Source organism: Eschrichtius robustus, chromosome 18 (genome assembly GCF_028021215.1).
Source record: "Eschrichtius robustus isolate mEscRob2 chromosome 18, mEscRob2.pri, whole genome shotgun sequence".
Taxonomy (NCBI): Eukaryota; Metazoa; Chordata; class Mammalia; order Artiodactyla; family Eschrichtiidae; genus Eschrichtius; species Eschrichtius robustus.
The window spans coordinates 34,267,511-34,290,287 of record NC_090841.1 but is presented as its reverse complement, the minus strand read 5'-3'; the positions used below and the strand labels follow the sequence as shown (position 1 = coordinate 34,290,287).

The 22,777-nt window shown below is 33.2% G+C and overlaps 1 protein-coding gene across 2 annotated transcripts in view; it reads right to left on the bottom strand.

The window, feature by feature from the left end:
- The window catches only part of TDRD3 (tudor domain containing 3), a 215,050-nt gene that overhangs the window by 35,416 nt on the left and 156,857 nt on the right, over positions 1–22,777 (bottom strand). For both annotated transcript variants that reach the window (XM_068526575.1, XM_068526576.1), the window contains exons 11-12: positions 16,301–17,151; positions 10,182–10,307 (exon numbers count right to left, since the gene is read on the bottom strand). In XM_068526575.1, the coding sequence (XP_068382676.1) occupies positions 10,182–10,307; positions 16,301–17,151 (977 nt within the window). The remainder of the gene's footprint in view (positions 1–10,181; positions 10,308–16,300; positions 17,152–22,777) is intronic.

Sequence of the window (22,777 nt, the reverse complement as noted above, 5' to 3'; positions counted from 1 at the left end):
CAGTCTCAAGTTTTTTGTAACATTCCTTAATTTTTCTTAGGGAATTATATATTTTAATTTTAAACACATTCAATGAGAATTTTTCTTTGCTTTGCTTATTTCCTAAGAATACAAGGATACAATTTAAATGGACTGGGCATGTGACCAACGTTTTAGCATTTCTAGATCATTTTGTAATCAGCTCCACTACATCTCAGTCTCTAACAGTCTTTCTATTTATGAGAACTACTATCAGTAAGGCCAACTGCTTAGTATGCATTAACACTAATCAGGGCTCATAAAAGATCAACCAGGGATATCTTTATTTGTGCCCAAAGCTTTTAGAGGCTTTCTGAACTACTACCCTCAAGTTCTTGATCTGTCTCCCTTTTCTATTTGCTTTAAGACTTCAATTCCATATTTTAAAAATCTAATTAGTCTAACATTCGTTTGAGTACTGATGGTCAAATTCAGGAATTCTTAATAAGATTCATATTAACTGATCACTTTATAAGGAAAAAAATAGACTAGAATACTTTTCTCCACATTATTTTAAGCCTTATTTATTTACTTAAATCTTTTCAAGATAAAATGCTCATTATATTCTCCTTAATCATTCATTAAATAGTATCAAAAATGGCTACCAACATTAAAAAAAGATAACAAGTCCACAAATTTTAGAATTTGAACCATATAGAAACAGAATGAAACTGACTTCTAGCATCTTACTTTGTATAATAAGCTCTTGGGTAAGCATGACCAGGAGGGTTGAACCTAATTTCCCAATCACATGATCTGGGGGAAAAAATGAGCACACTTCAGGCAAAATAAAAATTCCAATAAAAAGTTGTTAAAGTTAATACTAGTTGTAAAAAGTCAACTTTGGCCTTCCCCACTTACTTCCTTCACACCATACCATTCATTTAACAGGCATAACAAAATTATAATCAAGAACCATGACAACAATGGTTCCCAGACTGGAACCATGCCAGCCAGATAGAGGCCTTATTAATATTTATTATGTGGCTTCTGGAAGGAAGGAAATTTATCTTCTACTTGTCTTATATCCTTTTAATCCCATGCATATATAGGCCAATCTATTTTCTGAAGTAGCTTTGCTATAAAAAGCACTCAGAATACTTGTGGAAAAACTATCATATTAAACTGTTACACTCAGGCTTCATGTCTGAAGTAATAAGGGTGACCACTAGGACTACATTAATCATTCAGCAAATAACTACTGACCTCTTTCCACTGTTTCAGCCACCAAGTCAGTTCATATGCTCACTTAAAATCAAATCCCCTCAAGCTCTAAAACAGATGGTACTTATAGTATACATCTACTGCTTATTAATAGAGTTCCTTTGCACTTTCACTAGCTATTATCCAACCATACATTCTGCCCTTGTTTATAATTATAAGTGCCTGGAAAGGATATGTTTCTTAAAATAAGAATTTTTTCCCCTCTAGATCTCTCAAGTGAACTCTGGAGTTAGATCCAAGATTATCAATTCATCTTAATAACTGTTACAAGGAAAATGAGAGATCTTCTGATCTCTTGAACAGAAGATCAAGAGCAGTTAAGTTTAATAGTTTGTTTCCTCTGAGACTTTTAACAAGCTTTTAATTAATTGAAATAATACTAGTCAAAGGCTTGAGAACACACTAGCCTATTAGTAAAGGAGCAATACAAATGTTGAAACAAAACAGAATTTTTGGTATTTTAGGAGTCCTCTTCTTCATTTAAGAATGCCCACACACTCAGTGGAATTAACTTGCTTTGATACTTTCTTTTGATTCAGTAGTCAATGTCAGTTTAACAAAAAAAAGGATTTCAGATTTTGCCTTAGACTAGATTATTGGAGAATAACAAATACAATACCCAAACAAATGATGACAATGTCTTGCTGCTGAAACATATAAATATCATGTGGGTTATTAGGCAAGAATTACAGAAAAGAAACAGCAATATTATAAAAGCTACAATGGGAGTTTTCATGAATGAAAATTTTAAAAAGTTAATCCATAAATGTTTCTAGAATTAGAGTTAAGTTAAAATTAAATTAAATGACCAGTGAGTTGTGTATAATTACATATAAAAGAAGATCTCAATTTTATTTTTATGTAATAAAACACTACTACTAATGGCATAAGTACTTAGAAGGGACATACATTTTCAGAAGTATATTTTGTCCTCTATTCATAGAAAGGTAAAGAACCATGGAACATGTTTGAGGAAAAATTGCCTTTTATATATTTAGTCTCTATTTATAACATAAAAGTACAATATTATATTATTAAGAAGAAGTCTGGAACATCTAAAACAATGTTTCTGAAGATAAATCTTAACCCTATTTTAAAAATGTGAAATTTGAAAACCAGAAAGAAGAAAAGAGCTACGATGTTTTTCAAAGTACCTCCTGTAGACTTTCTATAACAAATTTTATACAGGAAAAAAAAAAGGGTCCCATGAGCAAATAAGTTTGTGAAGCAATAAACACTATATATGTCTCTTTTGGAGATTTAAAATACATATTAATCTGTTACTGGCTCAAAGAAGTCCTATAATCAAAAAGTATACTTAATTTTTTAACCTAGCATTTCCAAATTTACTTAACCAGGAAACAGAACTAACCCTGAGCTAGATGGACTAGGCATGAAGAAGTACGTACAAAAAAATAATAACTTTTTAATTCTTATGATGGTCTGAGCTACTTAACTAGAACCTTATCATTATGTTTACTCTTAACAAACTATATGGTTTGTTTTTTTTTTTTAAGGCAAATAAAATGTACTCACTGTTGCAGAACGTCCTGTCCCTTCTGAATGGAGCTCTCAGCCACGACAGGCCACTACTAAGGGAGTTATTTCAAACTAAGGTGTAAAACTCTTGCCAGTATTTCCCAACTTTAATGGAACTGAAAGCTATTAACACCAGAGTGTTTCTCACAAGGAGACAGATCAACTCCACTCTTTTTCTAGAGGTGTGATAGTGAAGCCTACTGCACATGATTCTAGAACAAACAGCATAGGTCCAGTAAAGTTCAGGAAGTTAGGATCAGTAGGAAGGGTAACCAAATACATCAAGAGATACCACCCACTAAATGTGAAAAGAAAATAAAGTTTAAAAAACAAAGTCAAAAGGATACAATGATGTTTAAGAAATAGAATGAAAACACAGAGAGATGACTAATAAATAAGGTGACAAAAGCAAGAGTATAGAAAAACACAAATGACCATGTAAGGTTAAAAAAGAAAATGGACAACTGACGATTCATTATGGTACGCAATCAAATATGTATCATAAGTCCTCTTCTAGCCTATCACCAACAAAGTTCACAACCACTGACTTTAGAATTGGGAAGATGCATTGTAGGAGCTCCATCTGAAAGGGAATAAAGTCCATGGTGCAATAAGCAACATATTTTTCTGCCTTTTTAGGTATAGCTGGAAGAGGCTCAGAAATTCACTAGAAACTAAAACAGAACTGTGTGCACTGTTTTTTTTTTTAAATTCAAGAAGGATGCCTCTTCAGATTTATAAAAATCTTTAAAACATACTGACATGAGTGCCTAGTCAAGTCACATGCCCAATATAAGATTTTAACATCTTTGGGAACAAGAAATAAAACAAAACAAAAATATTCCTCAGATTGATTTATTTTACTACTTTATTTGCTGAGCAATGAGTATATTAGCAAGTCTTCTGCATACATATGTGAAGGAATGGTAAAATTCAGTGCAGTTTGAAATTACAGTTTTAAAAATCTGGGTTAAGTAAAGTAAATGAAAAAATAAAATGTACACTTGAAAGAGAACAAACCTTGGGTCTATTAAATCAAAAATGTCAAAGGAAAAAATAAGTTCATCTGACAATCCTAGCCCCCTTCAGCTGTAGATCATACCCAGGATGCCTCCTTAAGACTACTTTGAAGAAAAAATAAAAATTATACAACATTTAGCATAAATCTAAAGCATCTCGAATTTACTTCTCAATTGACCAGCACCATAATTCAGGAGTCCATCCTTTAAGTTGCTATTAATAAAGGGGAGACTTAGAAGATAAAAGATTAACACAATAGCTACTGGTGTTATTCATGTACACAAAAAAGATTTTTCAAACAGTTATGCTAACTTGATTATTAATATTTAAATAATATAAGGCTTAAATTGTTTTATGAATTGTAATTAAAGTTAGAAACAAATCAAAAAGACAGCACATCTTAGGTAATATCCTACCATGTTATTTCACTTTGGGAGTTATTTTACCTTCAGTAAAAAGGAACATGAAATAATAACATGATGTACTTTCATTGCTCAATAAAGGAAAACTCAGATTACCCAGAAACCTTTTAAAGATATTTTTATATACAGTTCCCTTGAATAGATTACAATACATTAAATTATCAGATAGCAAAATTCAAGCAGTACTTTTGTACAGGTTCTTAAAATAGCATACTATTTTCTTAGTATTAATTTAATGGTGAAATAAAATGTCTCTTGAATAATATAGCCCGGTCAAAACTAGATTTCGAGATTTTCATAATAATCTCTTAGGTTCCATAATAATCTCAAATTCACAAACTGAATTTGGGATTCAGGAGGTAGATGTCAACAGTATTTAAGTTGATATATCAATGTATATGGCATCATTTATGAATGAATCATCTCTCCCTCTATGTCAGAAGCTTTCATATCTCTAGTAAAGTCCTTCTGTATAATCCACAACCTCCTGTGGGAATTGTGAAAAGCTGGGTGATAGATTAAGAAATAAATAAAGCATATCAAATACAACCAAACTTTATTAAAACAGAGCTTAAACATATTATACGGAATCCTCCAAATTCTATCACCCATAAGGTGAAAATTATGTTCTTAAATGGGACCAAACCAGCTGTACAGTTTCCTTTTGATTTACTCTGTGTTTATACTGCAAAAGAAAATAAGCATTGCCTATATGGCAACCTCTGAAAGGGGAGTGTCCCAAAATATGTATAGTGGAAGAAAATGTATTTCAGTATTTCACTGACCTTACTCAAATTATGCTTTTAGTGCAGAAATTTAAGTATGGTAAATTATACCCACTAATTCATTTAAGAATTTATTATCAGAAATGAAAAACCTTCTGGACTATGATCAAATAGGTGCCTGCACTTTTTACTGGATACTAATTGGCAGAACCTCACTGTTACATAATTCTAATTTCCCTTTGAAGTTAATGGTTTCTGTAACAATTGTCCTCCTTTTAATATCTACTATGATCTTTGATATCAAATACAAACTAGATATAGCCTAACTTTATTACTATATCATTAAAATTACTAACATGACCTTGTTCTAATACATTTTAACTCATTAATTTACATATCACAACTCTCAATCTCCTTCCTCATTAAATAGGTTAGGGGTTTTTGGGGGGTAATATGTTTCTCTTTAATATTTTTATTAGTGGTAGAATACTTTATGTTTTTTTCTGAACATTATTTGAATTTGAAAAGGTAATTTTCAAATGTGCTTCCCAGGATGTCATTATAAAATAAATTTTGCACAAAGTTACTTCAAAAGTAAAACTTGAAACTGATAGTTCTTTTTTTAAAGTACGCTAAAACTGAAAAAAATATACATTATAATTATTTTTAAAAGAAACCCAAACCCACCTAAAAAGAAATTTACTTTTTAAATCAAGTAGATAAACAGATAGGAAATTTTAAATAGATAAAATTCATTAAATGACACTTCTTTCTTCTGTAATAATTTTATCTTCAAATAAGGTGAAATAAAATAAAGACCTAAACATTATTTAAATTAAAAATCAGTAAACAACATTTTTCCCACTTATATCTTGTTTTAAAGCTTCAAGAGGTAAGAATGAACACTCCCATGAGATATTTAAGTTTGTTTCACGTAACTGGAAATATAACTTTCTTCTAACTTTGTGGGCAGGACTTTTGTGTGTTTTGAGTACTAACATATATTCCTCACCCAGAACAATGTCTAGCACCTAACATACATACAATGAATATTTGTTGAATAAATAAATATGCTACAGAAAAACATTTAAGGTAGGTTAAAAGACAATAACAATCCATCTGTCACTTTCCAGAATTACTGCCCAAGATGATGTGTATGCTAAGGTCTTAGAACTAACCATTATCGATACAATCATAATTTTTCTAGTTGGAACATTAACTGAACAAAGATCATTTCCTGATACTATGAACCTTTAAAAAGGAAGTTTAGAAATCAGCATGTTCTAAAACATTTCTTGGGATATAGAAGTCTCAGTGGCATACAAGTCATAATATTCTGGGAAATCAGGACTTGACACTGTCTTTCCAGGTTTAGAAAAGTGATTCAGAAGCAACAACACTCTAAAAACACAAAAGATTTGTCTGAGCAGCAACGCCAGGGTATTTTACAGTAATTCCAAATTGCCTGTGGCATCTTTTTACTGGTTTCCTGATATTAGTTTTAGAGTTAAAAAGAATAAATTTGAAAAGCGCCTGCAGGAAACACAAATAGGTTTCCTTTGCCCCTAATGTTTTCTCATACAGTGGTCAGAAATATAAAATAATATTATGGTTTTCTCCCTACATAGTTTTACACATAATATGAGATTCCATAATGCTTCATTTACTTTGGTAAAATAAGGAAAATCCTGCAATATACAAAGAACATTTTTAAAAAAGTTAGAGGATTTATCCAGTTAAGAATGAGCTGTGGGGGCTTCCCTGGTGGCGCAGTGGTTGAGAATCTGCCTGCCAATGCAGGGGACACGGGTTCGAGCCCTGGTCTGGGAGGATCCCACATGCCGTGGAGCAACTGGGCCCGTGAGCCACAATTACTGAGCCTGCGCATCTGGAGCCTGTGCTCCGCAACAAGAGAGGCCACGATGGTGAGAGGCCTGCGCACCGCGATGAAGAGTGGCCCCCACTTGCCACAACTAGAGAAAGCCCTCGCACAGAAACGAAGACCCAACACAGCCATAAATAGATAAATTAATTAAAAAAAAAAGAATGAGCTGTGAATCTCACATTAATATATGATAGAGAGTTTACTATAATAAAGACACTAAAATTAAGACAGAATATTTTACCATAGTTAAAAGATCCAGGTTTAATCTAGCTAGAAGAAAAAAATCAAGTATGATATAACATAACAAAAAGTTCAGTAGATCATTTTGGAGGAAATAAAGTATTTAATCATAATCAGAACATATATTTTTACCATCTAAAATATCATCACTGAGTATGTTCTGGAAGTAAAAAGGTACATCCAGATAGAAGGGGAAAATAGAAATTTGTCTACAGACAGATTTAAGGCAATTAGTTCTTAAACTTCATGAGAAAAATATTAACAGTTAGATTTAAACTATTAACTTGATTTTTATTTTAATTTTCCATATAAGAGACTATTTACTTAGTCATTGAATCTCATTTCATGCTTTTTATTTAATAATTTATCCTTACACCTTTAAGAGACAATACAAACAACTGATTTCTATAAAGATTTTTGGTTTAGATGCAGGCTTCTTGGTTATTTTTCCTGCAAACTATTAAAAAAATTTCAATGAATGATCATTGCCACATTTAGGAAAACAAGAGGTTTTCCATAATCTTGTGCCAATAACAAACATAAACCTTAATAAAATATACAAAATCATTTCATAATTAAAAACAGTAATGTACATATGTAGTGCAAGAGTTAAAAAAAATAAAAAATTACACAGTCCATAGTGTGAGTGAATAATTGTGCTAAGGCTTCTAACACCTCGCTATACCTTTGCAGCTCTTTAATTTTTCTAGTATGACTTATCAATTAGAGTTACCTTCTTATTGGTATAGTGAATGTTTTGCTTTGATTAAAACTTGTTACAATTCCCAAGTTACAAAAAGAAAAAGTGCTCATAGACCCCAACATCAGCACTCTCAGAGGATAAGAGAACTCTACACTAATTCTGTGTTAAATGTACTGACAGCCACATAGATTGTTTTTCTTCAGAGGCTTTTTATGTATATGCACACATATGTATTTTTTTAAAAATGGAGATGGGTTAAGATATGTTAAGCTGGTGGCTTCTATTTATCAAGAAGGAGCTGCTTCTACAACTAAGTCAATTATTCACACAGATAAGAAAGAAAGGATGATCTTATCCTCAATAACACTGTTCATGATCCAAAAATATTTGCTATATTAATTTATGCAAAATCATAAAACATCAACAATCACTTGGTTACTTGTAAATAGGAGAAAAGAAATACCAGAATCTCCAAAATATTTAGTAATACTATCCTGCTTCTACCTGAAAAATATTTCATGTATCTTATGAAAGATTTTTAAGTTGACTGCAGAAAAAGTAAATAGGTAAAAAAAAAAAAAATAGCACAATAAAGCCTAGAAGAGTATTCACAAGTAGGCAGGGAGAATATGAAAGTATTGCTGTGGTTCAGAATCACTACGTGGGCTGTCACATGATAAATTTATTGTCCAGCTAAGTTTACAAAGACCTAAAATCAATAATAAAGCAATGAGGGCTATTAAGGGGAAAAAAGGAAAAGTCACTGACTGTAGAAAGAAAATGATCACTTCAGTACCAAACACCTCTGAATGGAAAAGCTACAGTGAGGAATGAGAAATGTGCTCATCAGTTATGTCCACTCTGGAACAGAAAGAGGCAGTAGAGAAGAAACAAAGTAAGGAAACTTAAATTTTTCTTTAGGAAGAAAAGAATAAAATTAATCTTTTATTAAATCTCCTAAAAAAACACTAAATGTAAAAATTTAATTTTGACTCTGACTGTAATGGCCAAAAACACTGGGATCACATGATGAATAGCAAACTAGGGTTCAACTTCTAGAAATACAGACTCAATAAATACTTTTACCATCAAAACTACATTAAGATGTGAGTATTAATGAAAAAGAGAATAAATGAAAAGAGAATAAAAACAGCCATCGCATGGGAATCAAAAGGGCAAAAGATATAGTTACATCAAGTTTCTCTAAGAAAAGATATAAATTAGATATTGATGGTATTTCAGTCTTTTAGGGAAAAAGCAGCTAAACTTTAGAGAATGAGAGTGAAGGAAAAGGATCTCTTAAACGTATGAATGTTGCACTGTAAAATATGAAACAATAAGCTACCTAGAAAATGATCATTTTTCTAGAATAAAAAGGTAAAGAATAAAGATCTATGGACCCAAATATGATTGCTGCTACTAGGCTTTTTGTTGTTGTTTTATTTATCTTCTTTTTTGGGGAGGCGAGAGGGAGTAGTGACACAGAGGTCATGACAGAAAAATCTAGAAAGACCAAAGCGAAACTAAACTAAAAGCAGCTCATGAGAATGTATGCTTCAATGATGAAGGCTACTGTCTAGATGATATAGTTTTCTAGTATATTTTTACATTTTAGGGAAACAGCAACAAATTAGGCTTCTAGTGATAAGTTTATTAACAGCTATCCACAAATTACAGAAAGGAAATAAATTTTTAAAAAACTTTAAGAAAAAAATTCTAATATGCCTTGTCCTTCTGTTTTTGCCTAAATGTAGCTGAGAATCTATCTAATGTAAAGTCACATAAGTCCTGTATAAAATGGACTCCATGAGGCCAATACAGTCTAAATTACATCAACAAAATCATCACAGCTTTGACATAACATTTGGCAACAAAATTAATCAAATAATTATTAAACAAAGATATTTAAATTTTATCTGCACATATACATATATAAACATATGTGTAGTAAATGGAGTATGAGTTCATATATAATTTAAAGTGTTTTTCTTAATTTTACATGTAACTAAAATAATAAAGAATATACATGTATCCAACAGACTTAAATTTGACAACTGCTGGACATAATTTAGTCAAATTTAAAGTAACAAACTCGGAAAGAACAAAATATGCATAAGAACCCATAAAAACATATACACATTTTTCGCCAACATATAAATGAGGGCACCTATTTCCAAAGCATAACATAACAAAGCATTATACAAGAGAAGCGATTGCAATGCATTCATTTTTACTGTAGTTCAGTGTAATTATTAAATTAAAATCTTACTTTAGGAGTAGCCGGTTTTAAGCAAATTCAAAATATTTTTCCACTGGCAAATTTCGTATTACTATGACTAATCTTTTAGAGCTATGTATTTCCTTCAAAACAGCTTATGCCTTTGTACAGAATTTGGATCACGTACCCATGCCTCTGTCTGAATGGGCCTGATGTTGCTTAGTAGCACCTCTTCATAGTTTCCATAATCAATGAATTTAACAACTGCTGTCACACCTGAAGAATGAAGAGCTTCAACTTCTGCTCGGTAAAACTGAGGAGACAAAAAGGAGTTTTAAATATGACAATCAATATTGTCTACAAAGGGTGATACATGATGGAAATGTAAATACTCAAAATGTTACAATATTTGTATTTTTTGAAAGCTCGTTTTTAAAATCAATTTTTATTGAGACACAATTGACGTATATCATTGTATTAGTTTTAAGTGGACAACATAATGATCTATGTATATATTGTGAAATGATCACCACAGTAAGTCTAGTTAGCATCCATCACCACACATAGTTACAACATTCTTTTTCTTATGATGAGAACTTTTAAGATTTACTCTCTTAGCAACTTTGAAATATACAATATTTTAAAGAAAATAATTTTTAAGAGAATAATATTTTTAAGAAAGAAAGCTTACCTTTGGATAATCATAAATTGGCTAAGGAAAAGAGAGAAATTCTCTCAGCCATGTGAGTTCTGACATACGTATACTGAGCAGTAGTAAGATTTCAGAACTAAGAGGGTCAATAGAGAAGAACATTCACATGCTAATGGGTGTAAAAAGAACTAGTGTTATGTTTTGTTGTTAGCCATTGAAGCCCTTTGACTAACACTGGTAAGATGATTCTTATGTACTAATCAGAATATTTAAGTATGGAGCAATGTATTTAAAAAACAGAAATATATGACAAAAAAAAAAAAAAAACCCAAAGTAAAAGGCTCAATGTTGCAGTCATACAGACAGCTGTGGTGAAGGAGGGTCTTCAGGTAAAAAGTAAGCACATTACTTATATCCAGGATTTATAGGATTTGAGACACTGTAAGACCGGACACTTTTATTTCATCTGTTTACCCAGTGTTCCTTGGCTCTTGGAACCAACACACATTAACAAACTCACTAGGAACTGAATTTACATAACAACTACAATTTTTAAATTTATCTGTTGAGGTAACTGGGAGTAGGTCAACTGATTGGAGTATTCCCTCCACTATAGGCCAACCCATTCAGGACTCAAATTATACGTCTGAACGTTGCTTAGTGAATATGAAATGGAAATGAAAAACTCATAAAACGCTTATTTACTCTTAAGGAATGTTTTCTTCAAACTAGGGCAGTAGGATGCTCTAATATAACACTCTAACAGTAACTCTTAATATAACAGGACCTTGTAGGGACCTTCCCAGGACAAACACCCCTCTCCCTCCATGTCCTCCACGTGCCTCTTGTCTGTAGAAAAACTTTAGCCAAAGAATAAATTTAATCAGAGAAGTGAGAAAATGCAGAAACAAAGGAAAATAGTCAAGCAAGACAAAATAATAATATTCATAGTTTAGCCATTAAGCAAAGTCAAGGACCTTTAGTTTCTCCTCCAGGGCTATAGATAAATATTCTGAGCTGTATCCTTTGAGCTGTTTTGTAGATACTGAAACCCCCACCAGGTAGAAAAAGTTAACCACATGATGACTGTAGCCATGACATAAGCTGTTCCATCTTACACAATTCCAAGAACTGGCCTCAAGAAAATGGGAACACACCGACGCTGGAGTTGAAGATTACTTGTACTTAAAACAATCATATGACGATCAGATCACTGCATGACCAATTTCAAGATGATTGCTGGAGCTGACTGTACTGTTCTGCATGTAGCTCCCCTCCACCAACCCCTCGCTCCACCTGTACATCCCTGAAAGTCCCCTTTAAAAGCTCTTGCCCCCCGATCAGCAATGGGGAGTTAGTTTTTTGGGACACGAGTCCATCTTCTTCCCAGGACTGCCAGCTTCCTCAATAAAGCCATCTTTCTTTTTACCCAACACTTGTCTCTCGAGATTTGGCTTTCAAGCTATGAACAGCCAAGCCTGAGTTCAGTAACATTAATAGGCTCACCAGAATCAAAAAATACTAAACACAACAAAAATTCTTATTCTCTACAATCTTCTAAAATAGCAGTTACTCTGGGTGTACCAGGAAAGAACCTGCTTTCACTGATTTTTTTTTTAAATAAGTGATGCTTTTTTTTTTTTAAAGTCTTTATTGAATTTGTTACAATATTGCTTCTGTTTTATATTTTTTGGTTTTTTGGCCCCAAGGCACGTGGGATCTTAGCTCCCCGACCAAGGATCGAACCCACACCCCTTGCATTTGAAGGCAAAGTCTTAACCACTGGACCGCCAGGGAAGTCCCTGTTTTCACTGATTAACTAGTATACTTCATATTACAAAAGTTATTAAGTTAATCCATGGTATTTTCCTTTCCAGATCTGGATGCTAGCAAATTTAGAGATACCATGCTAGAATTTTCCTTATCTTAGAGTTCTTATTATACATTCACATCTCTCCCTTCCTCCTTTATTTCTTAGCCTTACACGTCTGTGTTCTGTAAACTGCTGTATTTCTGGACCCATGCTTCAGTTGTAAGCTTCTTAGATAATTAATGTCAGTTCACGTAAGTTCAACAGTTAAGTTCAACAATGACAGCCAGTCATAATATATCCTAGGAAAATAAATAACTTGACATCCTTTTGGGAACTACATGTGAAAAATGACTTCTATATAATGTGGAAAGTACTGCAGTAAAGGCGTAGTGATATGGCACTTAATAAAGCTGAGGAGTTAAGGAAAAGCTTCCTGGGGCAGATGACAATGGATACAGTCTTCAAGGATGAAGAGTATTTAGCCAAGTTAAGAACTGAGGAGGGTGTTCCAGGGAAAGTTACAGAGACATAAAACATGAAGACGAGTATAGGAAACAACAAGCAGTTTTAAATTAACTATGGCATGATGTGAGAAGGGTCAACCAATAGGACAAGAAGGTAAGGACCAGCTGATAGAGGCTCTATATGCATGCTAAAGACTACAAGTGAAAGATTTTTAACCAGGAAGAATGACATGCTCTAAGACCAAGATCACAGTGTTGGCAGTGTCAGTAACAAGTTTAAGAGGAGTAAGATTTAAGGCAGGGAGACCAATTTGGAAGCTGTTACAATATCCCAGTTGACAGGGCTGAAAGAGCTGAACTAGTTATGGCAGACATACAGGGAGAAAAAGCATTGTCCCAAATGCTCAAATCCTTCTATGGAAGTAAAGCTTGAGAGAAGGTAAGATATCATGAGGAATGTTTTAAATGATACTATTTCCAAAACATTATTACAATGCAATTAAGATTATGGTTTCTTAATGACAGTTATAGACAATGCTTTTCTTAAATCTTTACCTTAGTCTCTGGCTAGAAAATTGGAAAGTTGCCTATTCTTGAAAAGACACTTAAAAGTTATCTCTTAAATTAGGTGGTTTCAGAAGATAACTAATGCCATCTCTTTCAGAGAGTGAATATTATTTATCTTATTTGCTTAAAGGTGCATCTATACAGAGCCTACAGTCCTTCACTCTAAACTGAATGTATACATCCACGTAAATTCAAAGTAGTCATCTTAGACGATCACCCAATTATTCTAAGAATACTCTAAAAGCTCAAAACATTTTGGGAAATATTAGGCACTATCTTTCAGAAGCTATATGACATTATTTTGAATATATTCAGTAGAGGCAATAGATGAATTCAGTATCATTGATTTTCTGAGAAAATTACAATTGAAAGTAAAGCTTTAATAACAATCTCATCAGGTATTTGAAGGCATTTGGGTAACAGCACAGACAAAACTATCTGATATATCCCAAGCACCTAACACTTAGCAGCTACTCAATTATGGTCTGTTGAATACTCAATATTTGTTGAAGAACTTGTCTAAGTGTAATATCTGAATATCTTAGGTCTGTTATTCTCTGTTGCTTTATTTGTTTCTGGTCTTTCATATTCTCTCTCTCTCTCTCTCTTTGTATTTTTAACCATGCCTTATAATTTTTTATAGGATGCCAGACATTGTAGATGAAATACTATGAAGAGGATCTGTATAGAAAATGTTACTTTTCCCCAAAAGAGGATTATATTTTGGGGGGCAGGCAGACAGAGTACAAGGAGATATCCTTAATCATGTAAAGGGTTGATTTTAGGCGTTGTACTGGCTTGTTTGTATTTTGCACTTACTACTAGGGCACAATCCTTATGGGATTTCAATGGAAAGCCTGAGTCTTTTACCAAGCCTTTCAAACATTATTAATGATTAATTATTAATCATTTACTTCCTCTGCTCGTCAAGGTCACCATCAACTCCATGCTGTCCGCAAAATAAAATTTCCATCCTCATCTTAACCTTTCACAGAAGCATCTGACAGAAGTGAACCCTCCCTCTAAGGTAGACAATGTTAGTTCTATAAACTAACACTGACTTCCAACTACTTCTTGCCTCTACCATAATGGAGAAACAGTTAAGCATAAGTAATCCCTCACTAGCCAAATCAAATAGTTGTATTTTGGAAAGTGAGCGGTCTCAGCTGCAAGAGTAAGAGTCTAGATAGTGAAGAACGCCTCTACTTGGTTTCCAAGTCTCCCTAATAGCCAAGGAGAAGCCATGTGAAACAGTTCCAACCAATGAAATTGTCTGTTGGTATTTCTGGGAAGGCTTTTGCTTTTCTTGAAAAAAAGAAAAGCCACAGCTAGTGCTATCTCCTCCTCTGCTTTTAGCCTTGCATAAAAACTTGACAGTAGAGATGCTGCTTCTAGACAAATATTATCCCACATTCATACCAAAACCTTAAAAGACTATGCCATCTAGTTGTACCTGGACCCCTCCTTGCTCCTATCATTAGATAACACCTCCTGATCCCAAGCCCTACAGCATCTTTTAAAAGATCCAACCACACTTCCTAGCCTGAATTTCAGTTCCTTGAAATTTTCAGTTAACTTTACTTCCACCACTCCTTTTAGCCACACACAGGCACACCCTTATCAACTGAAACTACTCTACATATGAAATATTTATTTCAAATATTTTTTGACTTGATCCTCACATCCACCTAGGTCCCTCACACTATAACTCACCTCTGTTTTTATTACCTTGCTAATATCTCCAGTCCCCTAACTACTCGATTTTTTTCCTGTGTAGGTGCCCCCTTGAGAATGAACTAGTTAACAAAGTCAACAAATAATTATGAAATACCTACACTATGAGAGGAACAGGGCAATAGAGGAAAAACTAGAGATACATGGTCCTGCCTTCAAGGAACTTAAAATCATGGTAGGGGAAAGAGTTATCAAAACCAAAAATACTTACAAAATGTGGTAAGTTTTAGAAAGTGAACAAGGCACTGATTGAGGAAGACAATAATGTAGAAAGGATGAGGGGGCAGAAAAGAACGGCTTCTTCTAGAAAGTATCTGAGCCAAGTCCTCAAGGATCAGAAGAGTAGTTGGTGGAAGAGCATGTTGGGCAGAACGGGAAACACGTACAAAGGCCTTCTCTCTGACGGTCCCTCTGTCCTCTTCCCCTTCCTGTTTGCACTGTGTTGGCCTTCTCCCTCTCAGCCAGGCTCTTTTATCTGATGCACTGTATTCCTTCTCAACCTCATCTTCTTTTTTTTTTTTTTCATGATTTCCCTCTTTCCCTTTTAACCAGAATATAATGTAGAACTGAAGATTGTTTAAAATGATTTGTTTCTTAAATTATTTATTATTAGCTAAATACTTAACCCTCCTGCTCTTAATTTTTTTTTAAAGTAGGCTGACTGTGTATTTATCTTTAAATTAAATGAAATCTGCAGAATTTGTGTGCCATTCAACTGATTCTCTTCCTTGTGAATCAGTATAATTTTACTAGAAAGAAAATATTAATAGTTCAGTTGATGATAACTGAAGTAACTCATCAACTTCACTTAATCACTTTTAAAATACTTTTCTGATATGCAAGTGAAAATCAAACCTAACATAACCAAATCCTATGGGACTCCTAAGCATCCATAAAAAATATTAAATATTTTGTTTTCCCTTTGATAAGTTATATATGTGTACATCTATTCAAAGACTTTACAAACAAGTACAATCATAGAACACAACTCAGTCCCAAAGCAATGGCTTTCTATGGTCTCACTAGACTGTTACATTCAGTACTATTAGTATTTAATAACTTTATAACATGCATACCTTGTTGTCTTCCCAATAAAGTGCTAAACATTCATCTCCAGGTTTCCACAGTTTTGCATACTCCATAGGAATAGATGATTCTAGTACTTTTTCTGGCTTAATTGGCCCAGATCTTCTTTTGGGTCCACTATTGTAAAATATTTTATCATCATAGGGTGTAGCTGTGATGAGTCCTGCTGGCTTAATAGGTCCTACTCGCCTTCCCTTCAGTGGCATTTCAGTCTCTCCATTTGGAACACCAATGAAACTATTCGTTTGGACAGGATACTGGTAATCAGCATTTACATTAAAATGTTTTTCAATTTTTACACCACTAAAAGCTTCATTATTTATTGTTCGTGGTTTCCTATCATAAAAATGATCAGTATTTGCTGTTTGGCTTTCTCTTTTCCCACGTTTTTGATTATTGTAATCTATGGATCCTTGAGGAAGTGGATTTTCTTTTGCCTCTGCATAGGATGGAACTTTTCCTGATTTGCTTTGCATAGAGTTATCCCTTTTTTTAAATGCAGCATCATTGTGCTGGGAACTTAAAGGGTATGAAGTATCTTTAGTTCTATCATATCTAGAATATGGTCTATCACACTTGATTCTCTCTTCAGCCCATACTTCAGATCCTGAAGAAGTACTTGGTCTTTCAGAACCTTTGTTTCTAGGTAATCCACTGCCTTCTAAAACTGACTTTGAATTTTGGATGTCTCTTTGAAAACGAGGAGGTTTTTCATTTCTTGGCTGTCTGGTATCATTTCGAGGAAGATATCTTGGTTGATTATTATCTTTTACTCCATTTTGCTCAGTATTTGACAATCTGTGTTGTCCTTGATGAAGCTGCTGTGGCTGTGATTTAGGTTCTGAAAAGTAAAAGTATATCATACGCATATTAAAATGAAGACTCTGCATTAATACTTAATTATCAAACTACTATTTTAACATCTTCCACTATCTTCCCACCTCATTATCTTAATCCCTCTTTGCTTTGTTAGAGTCCTGTATTTCTAATGTACAGTTTGCCTGGTTAGCCACATTAGTGAAGTAAAGCAATGATATGAACCATGAATAAATGGTGGATAATTCAAAATCAAGTTGTCTTTGTCACTGAATGTTTGCACTGTTATAACATAGCCAATCTATATATGCTATTCTGGTAATTCATCTCCCAAGACAGTAATGAAATAGAACTGCAACCTGATAACACAGAAGCTGCTATGAAACTGTACAAGTACAACCCTTGCTCAACTCCTTTCTGAATCCCAGTCCCATTTAAAATGTATAGCTATCATTGTCAGTCAAGTTCTAGTCTTTGCAAAAAAAAATATTTCTCAAATCTTTCTGGATCTGGAATTGCCAAGTGTTTGGATTACAATTAGATATTTACTATAGACCTATCAAAGTAATTAAGAACAGGTACTACTTGGAAATACAGAAAAAAGTGTCAAAAATATGATTAAGCAAAATAGTGCAGATAATGTCCAACTAGAAATCAAAATCAGTAACATGGTAAATATATACTCATAATCTGATGGTTATATTTCACATAATGATTTTTATTCTACTTCAATTTGTACTGTGTCACTTACTCTTTCTTCTTCCATTGTTTCACCTAGCATATCTATAACACTATTACCAATCATATTGACTGGTCTTTGGTGTACACATCTTGTTTCTCTTGTCATACACTATAATCAATATGCAGATCAGGATTATTCTTACATTTCCCCACGGTCACAATACTTCTTAACAGGGGCACTACTGACATTCTGGGTGAGAATGTTTCCTGTATTTGCAAGAAAATTAACTTCTTTGACCTCCAGGTACTAAATCCCAAAGCATTCTCCCTCAGCATTCCTAGTCACTGTGACTACCCAAACTGTCTCCATACATTTCCAAACAACCACTGGAGGAAAAAATGTACCAGATAAAATGTTTAGATCAACAGGAATAAAGAGAAGACCTTTAAAAGTTCCTGAGTGACAAAGCAAGTCAAGACTAAAGATCAAGGCTCAAAATGAAAAGAAACTTCTCAATGGAACCACTGGAAGCTAGAAGGCAATCTAACAGACTTGAAATGTCTTTGAAATTAAAGGAAAATTATTTTCTAAGTACAATTCTATATTCAGCCAAACCACCCATTAATTGTGACGAAGAATAGAGATTTTTCAAATATACAAGATCTCAAATACTAGCCAAGACCATCTACAGAGACATTTTTACAAAATCACTTTTTCCCAAGATCGGCTTTACAAATATAACACTAATATCTTATTTTTAAACCACTGTAGTCAATATTAATTTTTTCTTTAGAGAGAAGAAAAATGGACACAAATGAGCATTTTCAGCAGAAAGCATGTTTTGGCATTTGTTCCAGTCATTATTAGAGAATAAAGGCAGCAGCCGTCTCTTGCTGACAATGTGCTATGTATTAGGTACCCACACTAGCACTTTATACACATTATCAATAGTCCCCACAGTAGTCGTAGCATACGATCAATAGTCCCCACAGTAGTCGTAACATTTAGGTGTTGTGGGGTTTATTTAATAGAGAGAGGTAAAGTCCTTTATATATTGAATTGAAGAAATTTTTCAGCTTCCAAAATAAATCAAATATGAAGGTATTTTATTTCCTGACAACAAGGTTTGAATAGATATTCGGGGAGTAAGCTTTTTAGATCTGTGTTTAGGGATCAATTTTTCAAAATTATTCCAGTTAGGGACACCAAAATCTATGATGATCAGGATATACAAATAACTTAAGTCATCATGAGAGTAACTGAGTATCCTGGACTACAAATGGCAGTTGAATAACCATATATACGGAATGAAGGCTTCAGTTAGGCTTGGTAGGTGTGGGAGAACTTGATTTCAGTTCTTCTAAAAGAAGAAAAAAGTTAAAGATTTCCTAATCTATTTAACTGAAGATGTACATTAGATTACAGAATAAAACAATTTTACTACTAAAGAATATATTTCATTTGCATTATTATGCTGAGGCAATATAGTGAGAGAAGAATCTATAAAGGAAACTGCTTTTTAAATAAGAACACCTTTAAAAAAATAAACTCAATGAGGCAGAAGATAAAATTGTGCTTTTTAAAGAACATAGTTTTCATATACATCCATTTCATTCCAAAATAAAATAATAGTAAGCCAAGGAAGGTCCTTAAAGGTTTCATCATTCTTGGATTTCCTTAAACCTAATACCTTTTATCTTAGGTAGTTAAGTAATGAAGTCAGATATAAAGTAAATATTTTGAAACTGAACTAATCTATTAAATAAATAAAAGAATATGCTCAATCACTAAATTGTGGAACGGTGATTTTAAATAAATTAAGAAATAGCCCAAAAGTCAAACAGAAAGCTCCTCAATTCTGCAGTAGGAATCTAGCGGCTCTCTGCCACCTTTCCTGAGGAGGTATGATGATTCCAAACCACCAAAATACTAATTGGCACCAGGGGCCAGGTCTACAGTCACTGTAATAGGAATATACTGAGACACTCTTCTGTATAGGAAGGAGAATAAAATGCATCACTATTTTTTTCTTTTTTTTAATGACCTGAAGGGGAAAGATGAAACAAAACCATAAATGGAAATTGGTAACATTTAATATTAAATAGGAGAAAAAAAAAAAAAAGAAAATTAGCAAAAAAATTACAGAAAAATTCATCACAAAATAGATAAAACTGTGAAAACATCTAAAAAATTAAAGTGATAAAAGTTCATATGATAAAATTAATCAAAGACTACTACATGAGTTTCATTTGCCTTGTAATAAAATGTTCCTATTAGACCAGATCATTGAGTTTCAAAATGCATCTTTACAAGATAATTGATTACAATGTTTTACAGCCCCATGATCTGAAATGCAAGGATCATTAAGAACGAATTTATTAATTGTCACAAATTATTTAGGTTTGTACATAAGAATGTGCTTAATTAAGCAGGTATCTTAAAAATATTAATACTTCTTTGCAGAGTATTCATTCTCCAGTCACAGTTGTACCTGCTTTTTATAGTAGAAAAACAGGTATATTTTGTTTCCCAAGATGACTCATTTTATTCTGAGACACCTACCTGAAGAAATGACTTAATTAAGACTTTACTACGTACCTGACTCTACTTTAAGGTCTTTTGACTACATTACTTCATATAATTCTCCCAACCATGCTGAAGGGCAATATTATTATCCCCATTTTACAAGTGAATTAACAAAAAGGAAGGCTAACAGCTAGAAAATGTTGAAGCCAGAGCTTAACTCAAATCTAACTGAAGGAAAAGCCCACGATTTTCTCACTATGCCAAGCTGCCTGCCCACAGGAACAAAACAGAATGTAACCAACATGTTAACTATAATTTTATCACCTACATTTGTTCATTTCTGGTGCGATGCAGAAATCGCAAAAGCTCTTTCGCAAAACCAAAGGAATGGCCATTTATGGGCTAGATACTATTTTTAAAAAGTCATAGTACCACAGTACAACAGGTTACCTACTAATGCAGACATTAATTCAAGAAGAATAGTTAAAATTATGGCTGAGTAATCCTTCAACAAATAAAGCAAAATAAAAACAAATCATTAAAGATACTTGTTACAAAAAGATGGTATTAACTGATTAGTACATGAATTCACATTAAAACAGAAGCATAACACTTTCTCATATTTCTATATCTATATATAAACCCGATTACATTTTTTTTCACATCAAAATTTTCAACTAATTTTCTCAGTTATACAAATCAGGGCTTTTGTGTAAAATATCATTAGATATTGTGTATATTCTGTAATGATCACAAAACTCTTTGGCTATAAAATTTTATCTATCAGCTCAAAATTTATACTTTGTTTCCTCTGTAAAAAGTTACTTCCTCTATAAATTTATTCTGTATGAATTCTGACTTAGATTAAAAAGGTTAAGACAAGGAACTATGTTTCATTCTTAGCAGGTACATATAAACACAAGTGGTTATTAAATGATTATGTTCTCCATATAGTAAAAAAATAAACTGTAGCCTTTTAAAAATATTATGTTATAGGAAGAGAAATTGCCCATCACCCCAAGCCTAAAGCATAACTTTTTCATGCTATATTAAATACGTCCTTTCTTACCACTCTTTTCAAAATAATCACTTTAACATCCATAGAACATTTATCTACTGGATATCCTTCAGCTTGTCTTCTAACCCCACTATTTCACTGACACTATTTTTATCAGGGTCTCCAATCAGTGGTGTGTTGGAGCCAGTCTGAATATTGCACAAAAACTGATTATTAAATTTTCAGAAAATCTGCAATCTGGTTGCAGATTGAAATTAGCTAATTGTTGATAGCTTGAAATTAGCCATAGTGGAATATTTACACCACAGAAATCAGGAAAAGCTAAAAATCAGAGCATCCCTCCCCTGCCTCCCACCTCTTCCCCCAGAGCCAGTTGTTAAACATTCACCAGCACACTCTTAATGCTATGTAAACCCAATGGACACTTCCCATCCTTATCTCTGTTTCTACTCCTCCTCCTTTTTGGCAGCTGTTTTCTCAGTTTCCTTTGCTGGCTCTTCCAGCTCTATTCAATCTCTAAATTCTACTGCCTGCTGAGTATCTCTCCTTGATTTTTTAAAAGCATAACATATCTTTAAAAAGTGTATTTCAAATTCACGGTAAGCCAATTTTCACCAACTTTCTATATATTACCTTTAAAATTTTTCACTAAAGTTATCCCTAAATCCACATGTAAATTTCTATATACAATTAATTTTTAAATTCAAATAACTACTAACTTTGCATTAATAATCCGGACATTACCTGTGCAGCACTGTGGCATATTTTCACTTTCCACCTGCTATTTTATCTAACACCTTAAACTACCTGGATAACGTCAGGTGCTATGCTATCAGAATGCTTGCAAATCTAGGGACCACAATGTCATAACAACACAGATCAGAGCATTTCAAAGTAATTCTAGCTAAGGACCAGGGTTTTTGTTGTAGTTATTGGTTCTGGTTTTAATTTCCAATCAACTGTTGACTGTCACTTTTGTAAAATGCAGTAACAAATATTGAGGCATTGACAAACTGCTAAAAGAGTTTCTGAATACTTACTCTCAATTTCAGTACTTATCTGTACTTACTCAAAATCAGACACTATACCAGTATAGACTACAGTATCACTGGTACAGACTATTCACTGTTAAGGTAACAAGTCCACATGACAGAATTAGAAACAACTATCTCAAGTTAACCTAAAGCACTATCTAGATATGTGGGGTAAATTTACACTTAAAAAAAAAAAAGGAACAGTAGAAAGAAATCAGTCCTATAAGAAAAAATCAAGGACTGGGAAGGTCATACTGGTGGTTAGGGATAGAGAGAAAGTGACAGGCAGTGGGTAGATAACTACACATTTTCTCTCTTTTGCTAACAGCTTATGACTATTCACATAGCAATCATTCATCCCTGGCTTCCAAGTAAGCATTCCACCATCAAT